The sequence below is a fragment of the Dysidea avara genome, chromosome 1, assembly GCF_963678975.1.
Source record: "Dysidea avara chromosome 1, odDysAvar1.4, whole genome shotgun sequence".
NCBI lineage: Eukaryota > Metazoa > Porifera > Demospongiae > Dictyoceratida > Dysideidae > Dysidea > Dysidea avara.
Genome location: NC_089272.1, coordinates 61,561,410 through 61,586,003, shown reverse-complemented (window position 1 = coordinate 61,586,003; position 24,594 = coordinate 61,561,410). Strand labels below are relative to the sequence as shown.

Sequence of the window (24,594 nt, the reverse complement as noted above, 5' to 3'; positions counted from 1 at the left end):
CTGCTAATAGTTCGTGCAACGCTTGTTAATTACGAGTCCTAGTGTATGGTGAAGCTACACGACTAGAAAGTTCCATAAATCATTTAAAACATAGCCTTGCTCGTGCTATATGAAAAATAAAGTACTCGGCGCTTGGTCTCGATGCTAATAAAGCACTCGGCTTCGCCTCGTGCTTTATTAGCATCTCGGCCGCGCGCCTTGTACTTTATTTTTCATATAGCACTCGCGGCTATGCTTTAACATATACATATAGTAGAGCGGCATAGCGCATAAATATGATTCTGTGCACTTTGTGAGAAAAGCATCAAACTCAGCACATAGTTTGTGCTTTAAGTGGCATTTATTTTTGGATATAGTGCTTTTGGATATAGTGCTTTCGGATATAGTGCCATTACATATTTGACCTTTGGTGACCTTTATGGCCATTTTAACATTGAAATTCATCACTTTTGGTTTTATCTCCCTCAGGCACTGTTTTATATACCATTAATACATGGTTTCAAATTGAAGGTCTTGTTGAAAGATACAACTTGGTCTTCATTTGAAGTCAATTAGTAATTTCATTCCAAAGATATGATCATTTGTATTAGCCATAACATTTTATAAAGTTAACTTCCCATTAGTAATTTACATCTTGAGGGCAGATAAATTCAAAGAATTTATAACTAATAAAAATGATCATAACTTTGGAGTAGAATACGCTATTGACTTCAAATAAATATCAAGCTGTTTCTTAGGTTGACATCTTAAATTTGGAACCGTGTTGTAACATGTAAATAATGGAGATAAAATGAAAAAAACCAAGTCTGTTAGCAGAAATTAAAATTCCACTAAATGTATACCTATTGGAAGTATTACAGCTAGGTCACCTTTGGGCCTGATTTTATGCTTATAAAGGTAAACAGGATATTACAATTTACTTTGCTGTTACCCTTCTTGTCCATTGTAACAGACTATCTTATTGGAAAATTTCAGATATGCAATTTAGTATCATAACTGGATATATCTATTAAATAACAAGGCAGCCAAACTATACCTATACAGATGCACACATAATAGTAACCAGGTAACTGCAAAAAGTTAAATATGCATATATGTGTGTGTGTGTGTGAGTGTGTGTGTGTGTGTGTGTGTGCGTGCGTGTGTGTGTGTGTGTGTGTGTGTGTGTGTGTGTGTGTGTGTGTGTGTGTGTGTGTGTGCATGTGTGTGTGTGTGTGTGTGTGTGTGTGTGTATGTGTCAAATGTACATGTTATTTGTGATAGCTACAGTTCATTATAATGACATACTTAGTCTTCCATTTGTAGAGCTCTTCATTAACTAGCCTCTGTGTATCAACTGGCTGCAAGCCCAAACCATTTCCATACATATAAACACATTGCTTGGAGCCATCCAAACCTATAAAGATATACTCTTATCCACTGTGTATAGATTTCTTATATTTTCCAGTTAGTTTATTGAATTCATTTGTTGTGGATTATTCATGAATTGTTATCACATACACACATACAATAGAATTGGTCACACAGAGAAGCCTAAACCTTCTATGAATAGCCATATGCCAGGCTTTAAATAATGAAACCATTCGCTGATGATCAAGTGTGGCTACACTGATATTGTATGTGACATCCATAAAAAAGTTATATAATGGGATGGTGATAAGTGTACAAATGTCCTACACAAATATGTCACGTAGGTGCACAATATTCCCAAGTGACAGAATGTTCATTATACCCTTAAAGTAGGCCAACTCAGTCATTGTTGGTATAACATCTTATGACTGCTTTGACCACAAAGTGAATTATCATGTAGTACAGTGGTACTAAATTAATAGCTACAAGGGAAGTTTGCATTTCCACCCAAAAACATCAACCACAAACCAGTTTCACAACCCCTTCAAAGGCCTTGGCAGTATTTGAGGAATTTAGGTAGAGATCATTATAATAAAGTGCTGAAACGAAAGGGATCATCCCATAATGTGCAAATAATCCCTATACTTTAGCAGCTATGCATGCTGCTTTACTGTTAATTAAATATGTATGTGTGTCAAATGGTTTAATTCCCCTTTTTAAGTATGAACTACACTAATAACATCGCTATGTACACACATGAAATTTTATTAATCTTTATTAAGACCCAGAAAGCCTGTGTTGTAGGAAATCAGTCTTGAATGTTGATCAGGTGCCCTGAGCAACTTGCTATGCCTGAGCAACTTGTTATGCCCGAGCAACTTGCTATGCAAGTGCCAAGTTACACACAAGTTGGGAATCTGAAATCCTTCTGCATTCAATCTGTACTTAAGCGCATTACTTGTACATTAAGAGAAGCTATATAAGGAATCTTCTTTACTTGGCTGCTTGCATGCTATATGGTTGCATGCACATAATAGTCATATGACACCAGCTCAAATGAAGTTTTGAATAAACTAGAAGCAGTATCAATGATCTGTGTAATACACCACATGACAATGTAGTCACAATTAAAGGAGTGATTTTCACCTGACATGGCATTCTAAAACATATCCCATCTACCATAATGTTACAATTAAAATGCAACATTTTACTTTGTTTAAACCTTCAACTGTTACATTGTAAGTACAATATATAATAGCTACATATACTATTAGTCGAGCTACACATGTCGGGTGACCAACATCAAATTAATGTGTTTCAGAGAATATCACTTCTACCATATCTTACCAACCGTGCATTACCTCATTAGAGTCCAGCAGTATATCTAGACCACACCCCCTATATTGCATAGCTTTACAGCTCCATTGGTGTTGTGCTGGGCTGTCATACAGCAGTTGGATCATGATCTAAATGGGCATTGTAACGGAAAACTTGTGCAACTAAAAAGGGTAGTGAATGGGAAAACAATGGTGGTGGACTGGGGAATTGAACCCAGTGTTAAGCTTGAATGGAACCAACTACTACTTCTATAGTCAGTTTCTGCCTTATAAAATGCAAGTCAAGAAGAATGCACAGTGAATAAACTGCACCCAACCAAAGCTGAACCTGACCCTAACCCTAAAGTTTGTCTGTTAAACCTAATTATATCTTTCACCGTTTGTATGAAGGTATTAAATTTTTGGTGAGTTTGAAGAAAGCTATGGTTGTTTTGGCTTCACTGGGACACTTGCTTTACTCCCTAGCTCACCTTGATCACAGGACAAAGATGATTTGTGAATTTTGTGCAGGGCTCAGTGCAATATTACTACTAAGTAAACAGAGCTGCATGTGTAGGTATAAAAGTTATCACACATAGTTAAATACATAGTAAATACATGGAAAATAGTTAATATATATTTTAAATACATGGTAAAATTATTACCGTATAGTAAAAAACTATGGTGGTAAAAGTTCGGTGAAAACCCACTATTGCAAAATTGACGAAAAAAACTTTGGCGAATGGGGCTTCACCTGCTACCACGTACTGTACCACTCGAATGCAACATTGCTACACACAAGTGCGAGTGATTAAACAACTTGCTAATTAAAGGGCGTGGTAGCCATTTCAATCGCGAGTCTTTATCCCTTGCATTGCACATTGAGGCCGGATGACAACTCACGATGGAAATGGCTGCCACACCCCTTAATTAGCAAGTCTTTTAATCACTTGTACGTAGCAACGTTGCATTCGAGTGGTAGCTAGCTACCGTATAAGCCATTCAGGTACTAGCTACTGTACAAGTCATTCGCTGGTTCTTGTAATGAGAATGTTTGGATTTTTGTGAACTCTTGTCGGACAATAAACCTTGCGACAATCAAAGGGAACACTTGGAAATACCCATGCATGATACTTCAATACTGACCCATCCTTTCAACATGGCTAATATGATTGCTAAAAATAATTGGCGGATAAAACTTTGGCGATTGTAATGTTATTCGCCCAATTTGCCAAAGTTTTTTACCACTAAAGTTTTTTACTATACAGCAAATACATGGTGTACTAACCGAAGTCTACATGTGGCTACAGTCCAACCTACATTAACAATGGTGTTAATAGGTATAGTTCATATGTGTAAATTATATGCACAATAAACATATGTTACCATAGCAACAGATACAGTTAAACCCTAAAGTATTTGTAATCACCATTAACAATGGTGAATCTTTTCTTCACGACATACATGTCTATAGCTACTTGCGGTATTCATCTCATTACACATCAACAGTCACCACCACCACCCATTTAACTAGATTCAACATCCCTTTTCACTTTAACATACCTACTGCTAGATCTAATCATTATCATAATAGTTACTTTTTAACGACTTTTCGTGATTGGAACTTACTACCTATCCCTGCTATCGAAGCTAGTACTCTAATTTGTTTTACAAATCAATTATGTAAGTTATTTATTAGTAATTATAACATACGTATCGTAACTTACTGTTAATTGTAACATACGCACTATAACTTTATGACTGTCTGTAATTAGTAGTTGTATATGTGTACTGTAACTTACTGTTTATAATTGGTAACATACATACTATAATTTACTTTTTAAAATTAGTAATTGTAGCATACGCACTGTAGCTAACTTTTTTTATGTAACACATACATATACTTTTTGTTCACAATTAGTAATTGTAGTGTACATACTCTTATTGATTGTAACATGCACTGCGCTATTGTTGATTTTACATCCCAGCTGTGCTGTCTGCCTAGTAATTAATAATAATGAAAACAGTGCTTATGTGCATGTACAAAACTAACCAATGCACACATCTCACTTTGTTGTGTTACAATTAAATGTGATTATAAATACTTTAGGGTTTAAAATGAACCATTGCTCCTGAGCTCATGCCAAAATCAGCTACGTAATATAGCTTAGCTAAGTATGTATAGTTCAGTAGTAGTTTAATAGCTATGTAGCTAACTAGACACTAGCTAAAATCACATTGGGTTTCATATCCATGATGTTTGCTGGGCTTCAGAGCTGAGCAGTATGTTCTACTGTTCTAATTACTACTACTAAACTTTACTGTTTCATAGTGTAGTGTAGACTGGGAAGAACAAATCGATAGTGACAACTTCAGGTGCCGCCTACATCGGATATTATAGCTAGCTACATGATGTGGGCCGGGTATAGGCTAAGACGTGACCTTGGTCCAGAACACCAGGTAAGTAGGTATCATAGATCCTTTACGCTATGTAGTACTGTAGCTATACAGCTATTAGTCTATATAGGTAGTTACGTGCTAACCACTCAGTAGAGGTCATGATCATAAGCAAATTATAATGTCACAGTATAACTTGAAACAGTGAAGGTTGACCTTGAGGTTAACACGTGTATGCGGTACGTACCTTTGTCCGCAACGTCGTCTCCCAGCATTTCCGATATCGTAGGTATGTGGAATTGATCTCTCAGCGACCACTTGATTGTACTATCTAAATACTTAGCAAATCGGTCGTCCTTCACTTCCAGACCTTGTTCCTTGGATAATTGCAACAGCCGAACTGAGACTTCGTGATTACTCCCCATATTTCGGTCAGTGTAAATTCGTACAGTGTGAGCTACTCGTTAGTAACCTTAACTCGCTCTCAGCCGAGGTTATTTAGTTTTTATGTGGCTACGTAACTGATTGGTAGCTGTTATCTCACTCGTTGCTATGGCAGCTTCATTATTATAATCGTCATTATGTTATACGAAGTGACTATAGAGCCGGTACCGGCGCTCAAAATAAATTCCTTAAAGAGCCGGTAAAGATCACGTGATAGTCGTTGTTAAGGCGCGAGATTGCAATTGTTGTCAAGGCGCGAGAGTGCGGCGAACTAGTTTGATGGGTTTGTTTGGTTTGATCAATAAAGGAAACACTTGTTTCCTGAATTGTGTGCTGCAGTGCTTAATACGAGTTCCATTGTTGCGAAACTGAACCTGTGGGCTTCTTATGAGGCTAGTGATATTGATGGTGGCGAAAGTGAGTCTCTAAGTGTCAAAGTCAACAGAAATACTTGATTAGTTTTTTTTCGTTGCTTTTATGTTAGATAACTTAGTTAGTCAGCTCAGGAGCCTATCTAATCTAGTTTTGCAGAAAACCTGTGTGTAGTGGAACAAGTAATTGCTCCTGTAATCTTCTTGAAGTATATACCAAGTGAGTGTGGGCTTTGTTTGAATTGTTTCTGAATCAGCACTATACGCTATATATTGCAGGAATTATCTCCAGATGGCGACTTGGATTGCAAGCTGATGCACATGAATTGCTTATTGGAATATTAAACAGTGGGTCAGCTGCTGCGGCTACTGTCGATGACTTGGTCCAATTTAACATGGTCACAGAAGGTATCACATCATCAGAATGTCATGTAGACTGCAGCTGTGTACTCCCGTGTTTATACATGTTTATTATATATAATTCTTTAGTTACATGTAATAGCTGCCAGAACATTTCAAAAGCTACATTTCAATGTAACCACTTGAACATACCTGTCTACCCTATTCAAGTATGGACCAACACACACTGCACCGCTTCATTATCTTTACACCCTTGTGAACTTTGCAGGTTTTTAATTCTCCATTTGCCAAAGCTATTGTGGAACAACTGAATAAGACAGAAGACTTAGATGGTTTAAACAAATATTATTGTGAAAGGTATTGGTATAAAAACACATTGTGTGCACCAGATATACGCAGTGTGTCAGCATTTGTGTATAGTTTAGCATATCAGTGACCCGGTAAGACAAAGGGGACTTATAGTCTTTCCTATTTTGCAATTTTGTGAAAAAAGATATCTCCTTGAAATTTTCCCGCCTCAGTCAGGATTCCCATTGTTGTAAAATGGTGTGCAAATATCACTGCCACAGGCCATCTAGATAAAAAGTTATGAGCTCTCAAAGGTAGAAAAGTGAAAAGGCTAGAAAGTCTCTTTGTTAGACCGGGTCAATTATTAAGCTATTATGTGTACAACTATACATGTGTATGTGTTTCGTAGGTGTCAGAAGAAAACATGTGCTGAAATCAAGTATTGTGCTAAATCACTGCCAGAAATTTTTATAGTCCACATCAAATGGTAGGAATGTGATCCATATTGTACTATCTGTTGCAATTTGTCTGTTGTGTGTATAAAGTTTGAGGCATCAAGAGAGGGAATTAACAAAATATGTTCACCAATGGAAATTCTCAGTGAAATCACTATTCACCACAATGAAGTAAGCTCTTATAAAATGGATTATTGTTGTATCAGTAAAACTTTGTATATTATAGGATGATAATGAGACTGAATTTATTTATAGCCTGCAAGCTTCAGTTGTTCACACAGGGAAAAATGCAACAAGTGGTCATTATGTTGCTTACATTCATAATGAAGACAGATGGTTTTTATTTGATGACACAGATGTCACTGAAGTTCATGAAGCAGAAGTATTAAAGTAGCAATCATACATATTATTTTACCAGGTTAGTATACAAATTATAGTAATTCAGTCATATAAAGAGTCTAATTAATAGCCTCCTCAAGTAGGATTGCCAGCTCAGGAAGGATCACCACCTCAAGTAGGGTCACCACCTCAGTCAGGATCCCCACCTCAGGCAGAATCACCACCTCTTGCAGGATCCCCACATCACGCAAGGTCACCACCTTAGATAGAATTACCACTTCAGGCAGGATCCATACCTCATGTAGGATTGGCAACACAACCAGAATCACCGCCTGACACAGGATCACCACCTGACACAGGATCACCACCATCATCGAAGTCGTCAACACCACAGCTAATACTTGAGCAGTTGGAGTGCCAATCCCAAGATATTGCTTCTGATTTCACTGTAGAAAGTGGCTCTAGAGAAGAAGCTATTTTTTCAGTGAATGATGTTTTCAACAGTTATGATGAATTGAAAGAAAAACTTAATTTGTACCAAATGCAGAAAGCTGTGCAATTGTGGACAAGAGATTCACGTACCATTAAAGCTGCATGTAAGAGAGTGAACAAATACCTCGACAAGCGAATCAGGTACTATGAGGTAACCTATGGTTGTATACGTGGTGGAAGAAAGTTTAAGGCAAAAGGAGAGGGAAAGAGAGCTACTAAGTGAGTCAATTTAATTTCATATGCAGAAATATTTTGTTTGACTGAACTATTAGAACATATCGAAAAGATTGTCCATTTGTATTGTCACTGCGAGCTACTGATGATGGCAAAGGATTACTGGTGACACGTTTTAATGAGGACCATAACCATGAAATTAGCAAAGTAATTGCAAGCTGATTAAGTGATTCAGTGCAATATATATGCTTGAACTTACAGGAATTATTCCGCCAGCTACCTCATCAGAGGAAGCTGTCCGAAGTAGAGAAATGTGAGGCAAAGAAATATCTAGCTGTAAAAGCCAACAAAAAGATGGTGCAAGACAAATTAGCGGCAATATCAGGGAAAGTAATACTCCTTAAAGATTTAACAAACCTCAGTGCAGAAATGAAGTCTGGTAAATCAAAGAATGATCTGGTATCAAACAATCTTTCTAACAAATATGGTAACTTATTTATAGAGTTTTGAAAGTAATGTATGCATATACATACATACATACAAATTTTCATAGCTTACGATAACATCCCTATTCCGGACACTCAACAAAAATCCAGTCAAATTGCATAGATTTCTGACCATAATACAATTGTCCAGACATGATGTAAAAGTACCAGGAGGGAGCCAAAGGGATGAGTTGACACAATTACGGCATGGGTTGCTAGCAATGTCAGCATCAGTCCTTATTTCATAAACACTTTCTTATGAAGGTGCTATTATGCTGTAAGTGCATACTCGCAAGCTTCTAATCAAAGTTACATGTATCATGTCAGCTCTGGTGGATGCATTATAACAAACATATGTGAGTTGTCATAAAATAAACATTCATTACTTATGTGTAAAAACAGTTAGAGGCAGTCTAAAACCAGCCTGTATAGCTATAACCTGTGCTGAACTCTTGCTCCAATTACAAAATTATTGGTTTTTAAAAATTAACATGCAATTAAATTAAATCAGCATGCAACCAATCTTTTGTATGCATGTAGGCACTTGAAACTATTAGGATATTCCAGTAATCATCTAAGGATACAATGCATGGATAATGTGACTATTCTACACACGTCATTATGCATGATCTGTTAAATTTTACATATTATGTCTGAGCTATTTGTGTAATTTTATTGCACATGTATTGAAATTATGTATAGGTGCTACTGTGGAGGTACTAGTAAATGACAGCAATGTTCTCTGCGGTCTATACTTTCAAGATAAAGAAATGAAACAAGATTTTACAGCTTATCCAGAACTTTTGTGCATAGATGCTACCTATAAATTGGTAAACTTACGGTTTCCATTTTATATACTACTTGCAGAGAATGGCAATGGTCAGAGTGAAGTAGTTGCTGCATTTTTGCTGCTTGAAGAGACTGAAGCAGCAATCTCCAGTGTCATGAATATTTTTAAGAAGCATAACCCCGCATGGAAATCAGTGCGGGTATTGATGTCTGATAAAGATTTCAGAGAGAGAGGTTCTCTCTAAAAGCTTTCCGTCAGCTCAACTTTTGATTTGCCTTTACCACACATTTCGATCTTTTCGACGTGAAATCACCATGGAGAAAATGGGCATAACTTCAGGCCAAAGAAATTGTTGCCTAGATTTGCTACAGAATATGGCATATGCGACGAGCGAAGAAAAGTACCTTGAGCTTTACGCTACATTTAAATCAACTGTCCCATTACCTGTGTTAAATTATTTCAATGAGCAGTGGCATCAAATCCGACATCAATGGGCAAAGGGAATGAAGTACAGTAGTGGCATTTTCCTTAATAGTACCAACAACAGATTAGAATCACTAAATGCCAAGTTGAAATCAGTTATAGATCGCTATTCTACACTGGAGGAGTTTGTTGAGAAGTTTTTTTAATATTAAGAGTGCTGCATTCTGAGCGTGACTACAAAGCAAGCACAACTGTCCAAAAAGTACCTGTTGCATTTCATTCTCCAACTAACAAAGCATCTCTCAGTTACATGTAGTATTTGACACCATATGCATATGACTTTGTGGCAAAGCAGATGACACTGAAAGATAAGGTCAGGTTTACGGAGGATGGGCCAAAACTGTATCACCATTCTACAGCTGAAGGAAACATTGAAGTCACTGCTGTGTCGTGTCAATGTATGTCATGGAAATCTATGCGACTTCCTTGTCGACACATTCTTGCTGCAAGAGCGAATGCCAAATTAGATATGTTCAGTGAGTCCCTCTGTGACAAGCGATGGTCACTTCCCTATTACAAGTCGCAACAGCGTGTGTTTTTAGCAGATGACCATGTCACTACTGAAGCTGACATCTCTGTGGTAACATTTTCATCTCCAAAAAAGAGGATATTGTCTCAGGTAAAGGTGTATTTAAATATTTTGCATTATTACTATTTCTCTGCAGTCAGAGAAGTTTCGGCGTGCTTCAAAAGTTACCACAAATTAAGCTAGCTCTGAGACTTCAAAGTATAATTTTACAAGAAGGCTAGAACTCTTACAACAGTTAGTCAATGCTTGGGAAAATAACCAAAAAGTTAAGATCAATGAAGATAAATTGCTATGAATGATCGTGAGCCTTAGTGTGTGATGTGATTAATATTCACACAGATTTTCCATCAACTGAAGAAGTATCAGAATCAGATGAAGTTTTTGAAGCAACAGAGGATGAAAGTTGTAAGTAAATCTGAAGTTATACTATAAAGAGAGGTTCCAGGCAGCACTTACTTGATCAGAACAATTATAGAATCTTATAGGGTATTAATTTTTTAATAATCTGTTAGTGCTCACCAGGGGCGGATCTAGGATTTATATAAGGGGGGGCTAACTCAAGCAACTAATCTCTTGCACCATGCAAAACATTTGAAATACATAGGTGTATAACTGATGTATTATTATGATATACACCAAGGATACACATGTGTGGCACATCTGTTATACACCATGGTTGTACCTGTGTATAGATACCATTTACACTACTATGTATAATATATTAATACTAATACTCCCTATGTATAATATAATACTCATACTCCCTTATTGTTAGCTAGGTCATGTAATCTTTAAGTCTCCAGTTCCAGTGTGTTAGGTTAGGTTAATCCAAAGGCTGCAGCACATGTTGCTGTCAGACCTTCAGTGCAGGCCACTGTAAAGCTTTAATAATAATAATAATAATAATATGAGTATAATTGACTTATACACTACTGGTTAACCACATGTATAACCTCTGTTTACATAAGTATAATATGTGCATATGTAAGAAATACATATTTGATATACTCACCAATGTATAATTGTGGTGTAACTCAATGTAGTATATCTGATGTGAATATCTTTACTATTATAAGATTAGAGGATTCATATTAAAAAAATTAAAATTGTACAACATTGAGTAAACAACATGAAATGTGTCCAGTAGTGTTCACTTTGATAAAAGTAGCAGGTACATCATTCTTCTTCTATATAGGTCTCATCATCAAACGACGTCTACAGACAAAAGAGATCACTTAACAATGATTCAAATGCTCTTTTGTGGCCTTACCAATGAAACGAAGCTGATAAATTCACCAGATGTACATGTGTGGACATAATTCTTCTTCCTAGTTCACATCTCCTAAACTCCACACACTGTTCTACAATAGAAAAGGTGTATTCTCCAATAGACAACTATGAAAAGCTATTATACCTGTTCACTGCGTAAACACAGTTAACTCAATCATGATCATGTGCCTGGCATCTACACAACAAAGTATCAGTAGCATGTGATTCTACAATTCAGCCCTACAAAATGAATACTTAAAATAGTTAGTCAGTAATACGACAACAGACATACCTGTAACTATTGAAATGCTGTGCAATCATAATAAGCAGCAGCAGTTCCATTGCCACTATCATTGAAAAGAAAAATTAAAGCTGGCAAGAAAGAAGCACTACTGCTTACCAAGCTATTATTATGTCAGTGCATGATGCAGCAAACTATTCCGCCAAAGCAACTTCCATACAGTACCTGCATTGAATCATCAGCCCGTAAAACAGTATAGACAACGAGTAAACTAACAAACCTTTTAAATGTGTTGTATTTGCTTTTGTACCTAAAGACAAAACTACATAAACAGAAACTTTAATGAACCACACGCACAATTCATGTACGCTTACCGTGATACTAGTGGCGCACGACGCCTTGACCTAGTCTTGAGAGCGATACAACTACGCGCGTCTAGCTAACAGAGGTCTAACTGCATCCGGTTGTAAAACTAGTGTTGCTTATAAATTCGAACACTTACGAATCACGTGATTTGATACTCTGGAAGAGCTCATCGTCCTAGACCACCGCGCAAATTCCCACAGTTATGTGGCAAACTGGACAGACAGTAACTAGTTAGTTATTAGTGTTGATTCCGCTGTGAATACTACATTCACTACAGTGGCGGATCCAGGATGGGGCATTTGGGGCAAATGCCCCCCCCCCCCCTTCAAGAAATTGCATACAAGATCGAGATACTCTAATAGAGCAGTCAATTACTCTAATAAAGCAGTCACAATGTTCATGAGGCAGTGTAGCTTACCTATGAAGCTATAAATAGGATTTTATTTTACATAACAGACGTGATATAGTTGGTAAGGATAACTAGCTATTATTGTCTTGACCTTTTTTTTTTTTTTTTTTTTTTGGTCTTCAACTGTTTCTCAGAAAGGTGCCCCCCTCTTTCCAAACTCTGGATCCGCCCCTGCACTATACAATCCTCTTGGTGAGTGGATATGTTCATAGATCCTTAGAGTGTAAAGGATCTATGATATGTTTGTATTGTCCTTTACAGATTGCTTAAGCATGTTATACTTTATGTACTAGTCTCAACTGGCTAGACCACTTTATCTTTGTAGGGAGAAAAATGGGTGTGGTCCAGTTTGAATAGTCACACTCATTCTGGACACACCTCTAAGCATGACATCACTGCTTTTGCACGTGTTAGTCCCACTGTGTCATATTATGTGTCTCACTGTGTCATATTGTATGTCTCGCTGTGTCATTTTGTATGTCCCACTGTGTCATATTGTATAGCCAGTCACCATCATTGGTACGACACTTTGATAGACCACCATGCACCATCCAAAGTGTAGGTTAAGAGTGATGTATCAAGTATTATGTACAGATGATTTAGTTTGTATGTATGTTCAGGAGTCCAACAAATCTCGCATAGCCAGACTGACTAAGCCTTTCGCTATTGAGCAACATGCTTGTTTTGTATCCTGTTGTGTTCAAGCAAACACTGTGCCACATTTTAAAGTATAATAGTCTCAGAACCTAAACAGTAAGAATAGAATGGCTTTGCCAATTTGCACCAAGCAGTGGAACTTCCCCCGAAAACGTTGGTCTAGCTATGTGAGATAGGAGGGTGTCCTGATATTCAAAATGAAATATAAATTCATTACAGTGGAACCTGTGTATTAAAGACACCTTGGGATCAACCAAAAATGTCCTGATTATTAAGATGTCCTGATTTTCCAGGTCAGTTTACATGTAAAAGCTGGTACTTTGGGGCCTCAACTAAGTGTCCAGGTTATGCAGGTGTCCTCTGTAAAACAGTAATTGTATATTCAGTCGAACCTCTCTAATCCAATACCTGCATAATCCAGAATCCTCTCTAATCCGACCGAAATGTCTTTTACCAACATTTTTGTATAGAAAACAACCTCTGTAATCTGACAACTCTGTACCCCGTAATCTGACACAAACTTTGATTCTCTAGACTTGGAAATGCATTGTTTTTGACCTTTGTAATCTGACAGAGAATAATAGCAGCATTAGAATAATCACAGAAAATAATTTTTAAGCAACCAAAGTATTTAATTGGTTGACAGTAATAGAAAAAAGCTGTAATACTTACAAATTCTAAAATTAATTCATGTTAAAAACATTGTGTGATCTGTTTTACCTGTTTTTTACTGCATAATCTGACATATTGTATAATGTCGGATTACAGAGGTGACTTGATAATCCAACAACCTCCTTGATTCAGCAAAATCTATGGCTCCCATTGAGCGTCGCATTAGAGAGGTTTGACTGTATACTGTAAAACAATCATTGTACAAAATGTTTGCTCATGGCTAAAATGACAGCTAACAGGTATGTGCAATATGTTTCTGTAAAATTAATTATTGTGTACAGCCTACTTTGTGTCTGGTAACTTTTCAGGTGTGATATGTGTAGAGCAACCCTCTATGGGCACAATGATCTAATTCATGGAAATTTTGGCACCACAATGACCCAACCAACCTGGTGTAACAAATTTTGTATTGCGAAATGCAATAAAAGACATATCTCATGACACATGATAGATACCTCAGATTTCGTTGGAAAGAGTAGTGCATGGCAATTTAAATGAGCTATAGAAGAAGGAAATTGGAGAAAATTTTAGTGCATCGATTTTTTAAATTCCACGTAGGGCTACTACAGTAACTGAGTGTCATATGTTTGTACGGGTATGTGTGAAGGTCATCCTAGTTGATTACAGTGTTTATAGGGATTAGTGTGCTGCAAGGATTCCATGTATATATGTATTCCTATTCATAGTGTGGGTGGCTACTGAAAGGTTTATGGTGTGTACTGTTTCTACAGTACCTACACGATGTGATGGAGAAGGCTACACTGCAGGAGAAAATTGGTCTCCCCTGGAACTTGCATCAGTGATCAAGCTTATCCTTTTAATGAACGAGATAAGTGAGCCTACATGTGTGTATAGGTAGGCTACAGTACATTACACATGCACACACATATGTATAATAAATATTTATGCTACTCAGTACACACATGCAAATGCACACACACATATGCATAATAAATATTTATGCTACACAGTACACACACACACACACACACACACACACACACACACACACACACACACACACTGTTTTTACACTATGATGACTAAAATACTTGAATTTGGCATTTTCTGGTTATACCCTAGTGGCTAAATGAAACCAGACCAGTGAGTGATATGAGATCAGACATAATTTGAGACAATTATGATAAATTACTAAAATTTCTCTATAATTCATCCTCAGAGGATCTACGAAATTTTCTTGGAGGAAGCAACAGCAGCCTATATGTACCTCATAGATTGTCAAGTTTCACTTTGTCATGCTTCACGTTCCAGTGGTGGTCTGGTAAAATGGCAATCATTGCTGTAAACTGGCATTACAATGGATGTTCATGACTGTACACAAACAAAGAATGTTGGGTGTAATCACATACATATAGTTAAAGAATCTGTGAATAATTCTACACTGTGCGTAGTAAGTGACCAATCTACAATGAATCATTTTTATTATAGACTAAAGTCTCCATCACACTATACGAAAGTATGCAGCTTACTTTTTGGTCTCTTGTATGACTTAACTGAAATCATACCCATAGTGCTAAACATTATAGAGTTATGAAGGCGTCAGTCGGTCGGTTAGTCACTTAGCAGAAAATTTGGCTAAATAGAAAATTCCATAGAAACGAGTTTGGTCTGGGATGTGCAGACATGTGGTCGCGCCTACCCAGTGAATCAGCATTTGAGACAATTATGATAAATTACTGAAATTTCTCTATAATTCATCCTCAGAGGATCTACGAAATTTTCTTGGAGGAAGCAACAGCAGCCTGTATGTACCTCATAGATTGTCAAGTTTCACTTTGTCATGCTTCACGTTCCAGTGGTGGTCTGGTAAAATGGCAATCATTGCTGTAAACTGGCATTACAATGGATGTTCATGACTGTACACAAACAAAGAATGTTGGGTGTAATCACATACATATAGTTAAAGAATCTGTGAATAATTCTACACTGTGCGTAGTAAGTGACCAATCTACAATGAATCATTTTTATTATAGACTAAAGTCTCCATCACACTATACGAAAGTATGCAGCTTACTTTTTGGTCTCTTGTATGACTTAACTGAAATCATACCCATAGTGCTAAACATTATAGAGTTATGAAGGCGTCAGTCGGTCGGTTAGTCACTTAGCAGAAAATTTGGCTAAATAGAAAATTCCATAGAAACGAGTTTGGTCTGGGATGTGCAGACATGTGGTCGCGCCTACCCAGTGAATCAGCATTTGAGACAATTATGATAAATTACTGAAATTTCTCTATAATTCATCCTCAGAGGATCTACGAAATTTTCTTGGAGGAAGCAACAGCAGCCTGTATGTACCTCATAGATTGTCAAGTTTCACTTTGTCATGCTTCACGTTCCAGTGGTGGTCTGGTAAAATGGCAATCATTGCTGTAAACTGGCATTACAATGGATGTTCATGACTGTACACAAACAAAGAATGTTGGGTGTAATCACATACATATAGTTAAAGAATCTGTGAATAATTCTACACTGTGCGTAGTAAGTGACCAATCTACAATGAATCATTTTTATTATAGACTAAAGTCTCCATCACACTATACAAAAGTATGCAGCTTACTTTTTGGTCTCTTGTATGACTTAACTGAAATCATACCCATAGTGCTAAACATTATAGAGTTATGAAGGAGTCAGCAGAAAATTTGGCTAAATAGAAAATTCCATAGAAACGAGTTTGGTCTGGGATGTGCAGACATGTGGTCGCGCCTACCCAGTGAATCAGCACTGCGGTGCACCATTACTCATGGAAAACAACAGCACTTGCATGTGTCCAGCTCATTAAAATTTTCATTAGAGATAGGTACTATAACCAATCATATCAAAGAGGTGAGCATGTGTTCGCTTCCAGTGGTTTTACACATGTTTCTCTACGCCTGAATAGTCTGTACTAAATGTATATTATGTAAAGCCTACTTGTTCTTTCAGTGTGTGCTATCAAATGTTTGGGTAGCTGGCCTTTGTAACAAAATTTATTAAGGAAGAACAGGTAGCCAGCTAGGCGACTAGTGTTACTACAGGTGACTATATTAATATCACAGTCTTGGCCAAATGTATGTATGCATGTTGCTAACTACCACTGTGGCTTACATACTGTTCCTAAAAGTTAAATTGACTACCTACCTTATATAGGACTTAATAATAATTTTCAAGTACAGATCCTCCTAATACTTTGTGTACGATATGACGATCAAGCCAATGTTCCCGGTACTGCAGCGGTATAAATGTGGTGTACGACATTACCCAAAAACATAGATGTTATGTATGCCAACAGTCATGTTCCACCAACAACTGCTAAGTATGCCTAAATACTGTATAATTAAAAAAGCATCGATGAAATGACAACAAATGCTAGAAATTTTTGAGGGATGAAATTCTTGCAAATTTGTGAATATTGACAGTTTTCTATATAATAATAAAAAAGCATCGATGAAATGACAACAAATGCTAGAAATTTTTGAGGGATGAAATTCTTGCAAATTTGTGAATATTGACAGTTTTCTATATAATTATTATATTGATGAAATCATTGAGGTTATTATAGTGATTACCTTAGTGAAGTAATGTATTCTCGAATGATGCTCTCTAGATTTTTGTGAATTTAAAGTCATTTTTTACACAGTTTTGCAAAGTTTTGTCCCTCATAACTTATAGCCTGTGTGCACTTACTACTAATATTCTTGGTATGGTAGATTCAACCAGTAAAGTGTGCCAGATTCACTCAGTAGAGAGTACTCAAGTTGTACGATGACCTTTGTGCACTAACAACCGATATCCTTGGTAGATTCGGTCAGCAAAGAGTACTGAAGTTATAATGACAGACAATCGGTAAGTATGATCATGGCCTTTGCATACTAATAACAGCTTATATTCTTGACAGATTCAGTCAGCAAAGTATACTCAAGTTGTTCAATGGACAATAATGACCATGGTCTTTGTATGATGGACAACTTGCAATAGCCTTTTGTGCACTAACAACCAATATCATTCGGCCATCAAGGAGTACCCAAGTTTACGGCAGACATCTGCTAAGTATGACCACGGCCTTTGTATAATAATGACCGATATCCTTGGCAGATTCACTCAACAGAGAGTACCCATGTTGTACGATGGACAGCTGGTAAGTTTTTGCTAGCATTTGTTCACTAACAACTGATATCCTTTGCAGATTCAGTCAGCGAAGAGAACTGAAGCTGTATGACATACAACTGGTAAGTACTGTATGTCTGAGCATTTACAACTTTACAACTGTTCTGAGCATTTACAACTTTACAACTGTTCTTTTGCAGTTTCTTTCAGTCAGTTATAAAGTTGTACCATAAATTTTATACTGGTAATTGTAGCCTATGTGCTCTTTAAAATAACTATGTCTTGGCAGATGCAGCCTGGTGAAAATAGTACTACATGTATGGCTTGAATTGATGTACAGCAACCACCAACTGGGTCAGGCCTGGTGTAGATGAAGAAAAGCCACCGTGACAGGGAACATCTTAATGTTTTTTTTCTATACAAATGTAATTCTACATAAAGGCAAGCTTAAATTAATGCCACTTGGGATGACAATGGAGCTGTTGTTGTGTGTGTTACAGTTTATTGAATTACATTTTTATACATAAATTCTTAAAAAATAGCACAGAATACATAAGAATTTAATAATAAGTTAGCTGTATGTACTGTGCCCACGTAACCATGCCAACAAGCTGTGGTAAGCTATACTACATTGTGTATATCTATTACACATGATGTATACACACCAGTGTATAGCAGTCAATTTGTAATACTCGGGATATACAATTATAGTATATCATATTCATACATACATGGTCTGAACCTACCCAAACTTTTCCATTAACAAAATGCTTCAGAGAGCCATACCTATAACCTAAAGGCAGTATATAAAATATCTACAGGCAGAAAATATTATGAATTTTATGTGGAAATGTCTCAAAATTGTAGTGTTTTAGCATCTATTTTTCAAAAATTTCCCCGGGGGGCATGCCCCCAGACCCCCCTAGTTCCAGCATGCTTTGCATGCTGGGAAGTGTGCTTTGCATGCTGGGAAGTGTGCTTTGCACACCTCTACCCAACACTGTTAAAAAGTTTGATATACTCAGGTGCACACTAGTAGGCATAACTCAATTATACATTCAGTTTACACATGTTAGAATAATAATGTTGAAAGTGGAAAATTTTGAAATTTAACAATACAAGATTGAATCTGAGAGCATTTTCAATGGAAATTGCATAGCTGAATTAAGTATTGCCATACATATTAACTACACAAGTAGATGAAGGAAGCCCTTTAAACAGACCAATGCACTTCATTGTATGTATAGGTGCAGGCAGATTTGGAAAAATTCCATAACAGAACCAACTATATGCTTCCAGTGAATGTTCTATTAGAGTAGTTAGCTGACTGCTCTATTAGAGTATCTCGATCTTGTACACCTCCAATGCTGATCCGGGTCCTTGTTGTATAAACTTTAGTATAAATCCACTGATAATACCTTGGAAAGATGTTTATAAGGTGGATTTATGAGTATTTGTATTATTAGTGATCATATAATTATGCTAAGACAAGATTTCATTATAATACTCAGCATATTGATCAAGTAAAGCCTAATACTAGCGATTTCCAACCAACCAATTTTTCACACATATTTTTGCTACTTAAAGTACACACCTTCAATAAATGTTTCACAAGCTGCCGTTCCAGTTAATGGTAGTCGGTACTTCGTACTTCGTAATGCACTTTACTGGATTAAAATCCATGCGGTATTTATTGAAATATGTCAAATCAAAGTTTGAGAAATAAAAATCCCCATAGGAATCCCATACAAATAATTGCGTACGTAATTCTAATTGGAAGAATACGGCACCGGTGATAGCCAAAGTTTCCGAGTGTTTCCGCGTGAATCTGTGGCAGATGTCAATGACATCACTGTATACTACAAAGAGAAATTATAAACAGTTTCTGATCAAAATTACCATCACCGAGGCTGCTATAAAATGGATCAAAACAGTAGTAAATACACCAGAATATAACATCAGGTAAGTGTGGAGCCATGTGATGTTGGTATCACATGCCAGTCTCCACTTTTGAAAAGATTATGCACAACCTAAATGATTTCAATCGATTCAGCTCAGTCACAGCTATGTTACAGCATCTTTCTTGGCCAAGCCTTCAGCTGAGACGTAAAATATCCAGATTACAAGCACTTTTTAAAATTATACATCAAGATTATTCACTGTCAATTCCTCTTCATTTTATTTCAATGACAAGATCCACCAGACTATATCACCCACATCGTTTTATTCTACCAAATTCATCTACCCATTCATACCAACAGAGCTTTTTCTCCAGATCAATTAAGGATTGGAACAACTTACCATCTTCCATCATTGAGAGCAACAATATTGACTCTTTTTCAGCGGAACTGCAAACATTGTATGGAACTCTATAACTGTAATCTTTGTAACTACGTAGCTAAATTCATTTTATGATTGCTTTTTTTTTCCTGAGCATATCAGCTGTGCTGTCTGCTCAGTAACAATAATAATAATAATAATAATAACCTGGAACCTTATATTACAATTCCGCGCAAGACAACAAACTGCTCACCTTCCAACTATACTTGCATCTATGCAGACGGATGCCTTGAAGCCCAGGGTGATTGTAATGCTGAATTCTGAACAGTGCTAGATGGCGATTTACCTTTAAAAGGGCCATATTTTCGTCGTAATCCAACTTCAATCGTCCTCCAATCAAAAAACACATGGAATAATCGAAATCAGCGTATACGGTTTGCCCAGGACCACTTTCTTCGTCCTCATCCAGGGCCGGAGGAGGGAAAATTGAGTTGGTCAGGCCATTGACTATAATGTTGAAATTGCTACTGTATACATGCCAATGAGAGAGGAGCTGTTGCACAGTGTGCGAAGTGCGAAGCACGAGCATTCTAGGGGGGTTTGGGGGCATGCCCCCACAGGAAAGTTTTGAAAATTAGACACTCAGATATGCAATTTTAGTGATATTTCACTGCTAGCTAGCTATATAAATATGCTCAGGTCTATCTGTTGTTCTTCAGACTTTCTATACTATTGTAGACCTGACATACAGGGGACACCGCATGAAACTTGCTGTATGGTTCATTTAGTTATAGCTAGCAATTAGAAGTTCAAGGGGGGTCTGGGGGTGCAACCCCCAGGAGCTGCAGAATTTTTGCAATTTAACGGTTTGAAAATGCCTTAAAATTTAAAATTGATGCTAAATTTTAAAGTAAACTAGCTAGCAAATTGCAACTTTCCCCCCAAATTTCACAGGGAACCCATGCAGCATGGCCCCCTTTAGCTAGGATATAATTAGTGAATTCACACAGCTACAATAAAATGCTACACAGCTGCATACTACTATACTGGTTTGTATGAAGTGAACGGATCATCACGTAAATATACTGGTGCGGACAGTCACGAGACCAATCAGCATTCGAAAATGGCGCGATGTGGGTGAGACTGAGAGTTTGCTCGGTATCTGGACGAGTGGGTAGTTGAAGAGGAGTGATTTCTACTCAACATCTCATCCAGATGGCTACCATGTAATGTATGAGTGTGCAGCTTCTTGCCGAGGAATGAGTCATCTGGTTTGTCACTGCCAGCCCTTCGCCCAGTAAAAGAATCCAAGAGAGACAAGCCAAGGGATGCTAATGATTATTTTATGAAGATTGAATTGTGATATAAGTGTGCTGGTTTAGAATCAAAGAAGGCACCTGCCTTACACGTGATAAATGCCAACTATCAGTACACGTGATACTGTACGTAGAACCCACAATCATTTCTGTACAAAACGATACGAATGCAATGCTGTACTGTAAGGTAATTGGAGGTACTATACGTGTAGTTCTGTGCTTTAGTTAGGCTGAGAAACTAGGTAACTACTCGTGTCATGCATTTTCAATAACATCTGTAAAATGTACGTAGCTACATGTAGATGTGATCGTCCAAAGATTGCATGAGAGTAATGTAGTTCGAGCTGGTCAGCTAGTTGGTTCAACTCCAGATTATTGGTCCGGCTCAGGCCTGACCAACCGGACCGTCTCCTCCGGCCTTGTTGTGTTATATAATAATTATTATCCTTAGTGCTTACAATATGTGACAAATAAAGCTGAACAGTGTCCAAACAAATCTATTTTAATAACAATATTGGTCTTACATTTTGTTATCTAATTGTCATGTTTCCGAAATATTTGTTAATTGTGACTTGTGATGCCATTACTATATTACTGATTTTTCTAGTTAGTTATCCTTGAAAATGCATTGGGTACCTGTGTATGCTTAGTGTTGCACAATACACATAGTTTTATTTGTGAATCACTTGCTTTATTCATGTAATATTCTGAGTGGTCAGTCTACAAAGAAGTGGTCACTCTTGAGAGGTTTTACCTAGCTCATATGCTGTTCTCCATAAAATAGTTATGTGGTGAAAATTTCATGTCATTATTAGTTTCCTATCTAGATTTATGACACTTTGAATATTGTGTTTGGTGCCATGCGATATATGTAAAAAGCATTGAATATACTGTACACAAAAATCATCACACTGTGAACTTCTTTTGCTTATATCTTTTGATAGGAACCACCAATTGAGATGGGGTTTGCACTAAAATGACCCTGAAAAATAGCACAATATTTGTCATACCAATGAATGCATGGAATGTTAATTATTTAATTTAGTTGGAAATCTCTACTAATATAGTGAAGGGGGGCTTCAACCCCCAAGGCCCCCCCCCTCCCCCGGATCCGCCCTTGCTCACCTAAGAGCTATATGAATCACTTTAAATGGCTGAACTATGAATCAAAAGGATATGGGCAAGATCAAGCCAGGATATATATATGTACAGAAGGAAAACAATAAAATATAGTTTCCCCTAGCTAAGGGTGAAACACATAATTACCAGCCTGTTTAATAATAATTAGTTAAGAATTTGTTTATACATTGATGTAGTCCGACACCATTACGTTAGAAATTAATAGCTTGAACTTATTGATGATAAATTGTGTTATATAGCTGAAGTGCAAAGCACTGATGCCATGATGACAGGTACATCTGAAGCTCATAAATCCATGGTAGATCCAACTGAGCAAGAACCTACTACTTCAATGGAGGAACACACTAATGTAACCATAACTTTAGTAAATCATACCCAATCCCAGTGCTCATCTTTAAAAGGTATACATACTGTACAGTGTAGCTGAACATGCTGAATGGTTATAAATAGATATTTCAATGCCTCCAGTAATTCATAAGCGAGGTCAACCAAAAGGTAATGAGGTTACAGTAATTGGACTTCCGAAGAAGAAATTATCCTTGACAACTGGTTCCAGGTTGAAACCATTTCTTAAATTACACACCTCTATGAAACAAAAGGGTAAGTCATAACACTTATATTCCAGTTATAATGAATGGAATAAATATGCCATTTAATTATGGCCTATAGACAGGCTAACTTCAGTCCTCAATGAATGCATGTGAAAAGATAGCGTCTTACTGTAGATAAATATAGCACAAGCTATAAGGCTCATGCAGGCTTGGAAGGAAGAGGATATATGTATGAGTTATACCAGTTTTTACATACCCACCATAGCTAGGATCTAATACTTTTAAGCATTAGTCATTGATTAAAGTATGCACATAATTGGTGTCAGTTGGTTTATTGCTTTACTCTCCAAATTATCTTCACACAGGTTCTTTAATTTCACTCATAATTTTATTTCTATGCCTATGCATGTAGCTACACAGTATTTAAAGATAGTCCATTTGGACTGTAAACAAACAATATGCCAGACTGAGGGGTACTATCAATTCTCTGTCCTTTCTTCTAGATCTATCATTAACTATAATATCACACATCTATAAGGCTAATATCATACATCAACTAGCTATTGGGCTACTCAATATGTATGCAGGGTTGTAAAGTGTATCATTTACTTTTCTGTAGTGATGTTGAAATGGTTTGTGGAACATGAAATTGCAGAAAGGGCAATAAAACAACAATTAAGTCATGATCGAGGAAGATCAAGTGGAAGTGATGCCAAAGGAAGTGCCTGATGCAGTGCTTGATGACAACGTTGACATACATTTAATTAGGAAACACTTTACTGCTGATGCCTGGATTCTTGTTAAGAATGTTCTTGACAGAAAAAAAGCAAATGCTGTATACACATGTGGGAGCTGTTACCATGAAATTTCAGAATCTCCATCGCTGATTTGTGAGCACTGCTTACAGTGGTACCACATGGAGTGCGTAGGGCTCTCCAAGCAGCCCAGATGCAAATACTGGTACTGTCATGGGTGCCATGCTTCCCCTGCAACTGAATAAAGAATTAAACTTAGTATACAATAATTATATAGAGTGCTGTATCATGCAACCGTTGAAATTAATTAAGTGACTGTAATAACTTTGTACGTATGTTTATAGGAACCGGTGTATGTGTATATGGTTCATTGTGTGCTAAAATCTGAGAATTCACAGCAATATGAAAAGTTGTGAGAGTCACATGCATGAAACATTCTTTGAGTCAATATTCTTAATTTCCAGGTAATACACTTAATTATATACATATATATATATATACACTGTATATCTGCCTTCCCTATTCAGGGATTAGGCAATTTGCAAAATCCGGGAGATGA

General features: G+C 36.9%; 1 protein-coding gene, 1 long non-coding RNA gene and 1 pseudogene across 6 annotated transcripts in view; 1 reads left to right on the top strand and 2 right to left on the bottom strand.

The window, feature by feature from the left end:
* The window catches only part of LOC136239756 (kynureninase-like), a 35,450-nt gene extending 29,789 nt beyond the window's left edge, over positions 1–5,661 (bottom strand). Inside the window, exons 1-2 of one of the 3 annotated variants that reach the window (XM_066030482.1) lie at positions 5,311–5,661; positions 1,288–1,396 (exon numbers count right to left, since the gene is read on the bottom strand). In XM_066030482.1, the coding sequence (XP_065886554.1) occupies positions 1,288–1,396; positions 5,311–5,488 (287 nt within the window). In that variant the 5' untranslated portion in view covers positions 5,489–5,661. Of the gene's footprint in view, positions 1–1,287; positions 2,676–2,711; positions 5,262–5,310 lie in introns of those variants that run through there. The other 2 variants (XM_066030490.1, XR_010693592.1) reach the window with 2 other exon arrangements.
* Positions 2,428–18,521, top strand: LOC136239733 (zinc finger SWIM domain-containing protein 3-like; annotated as a pseudogene).
* Positions 11,331–12,298, bottom strand: LOC136239842 (uncharacterized). 3 transcript variants are annotated; one of them, XR_010693608.1, is made up of 7 exons: positions 12,158–12,298; positions 12,064–12,105; positions 11,943–12,008; positions 11,835–11,889; positions 11,688–11,738; positions 11,544–11,634; positions 11,331–11,488 (listed from the first exon to the last, which is right to left on the bottom strand). It is a non-coding gene; the product is annotated as an uncharacterized lncRNA (long non-coding RNA). The 3 variants fall into 3 exon arrangements; XR_010693607.1 differs by having other exon boundaries at positions 11,688–11,782; positions 12,158–12,297; XR_010693609.1 differs by lacking the exons at positions 11,835–11,889; positions 11,943–12,008 and having other exon boundaries at positions 12,158–12,282.
* Positions 18,522–24,594: the final 6,073 nt, after the last annotated feature.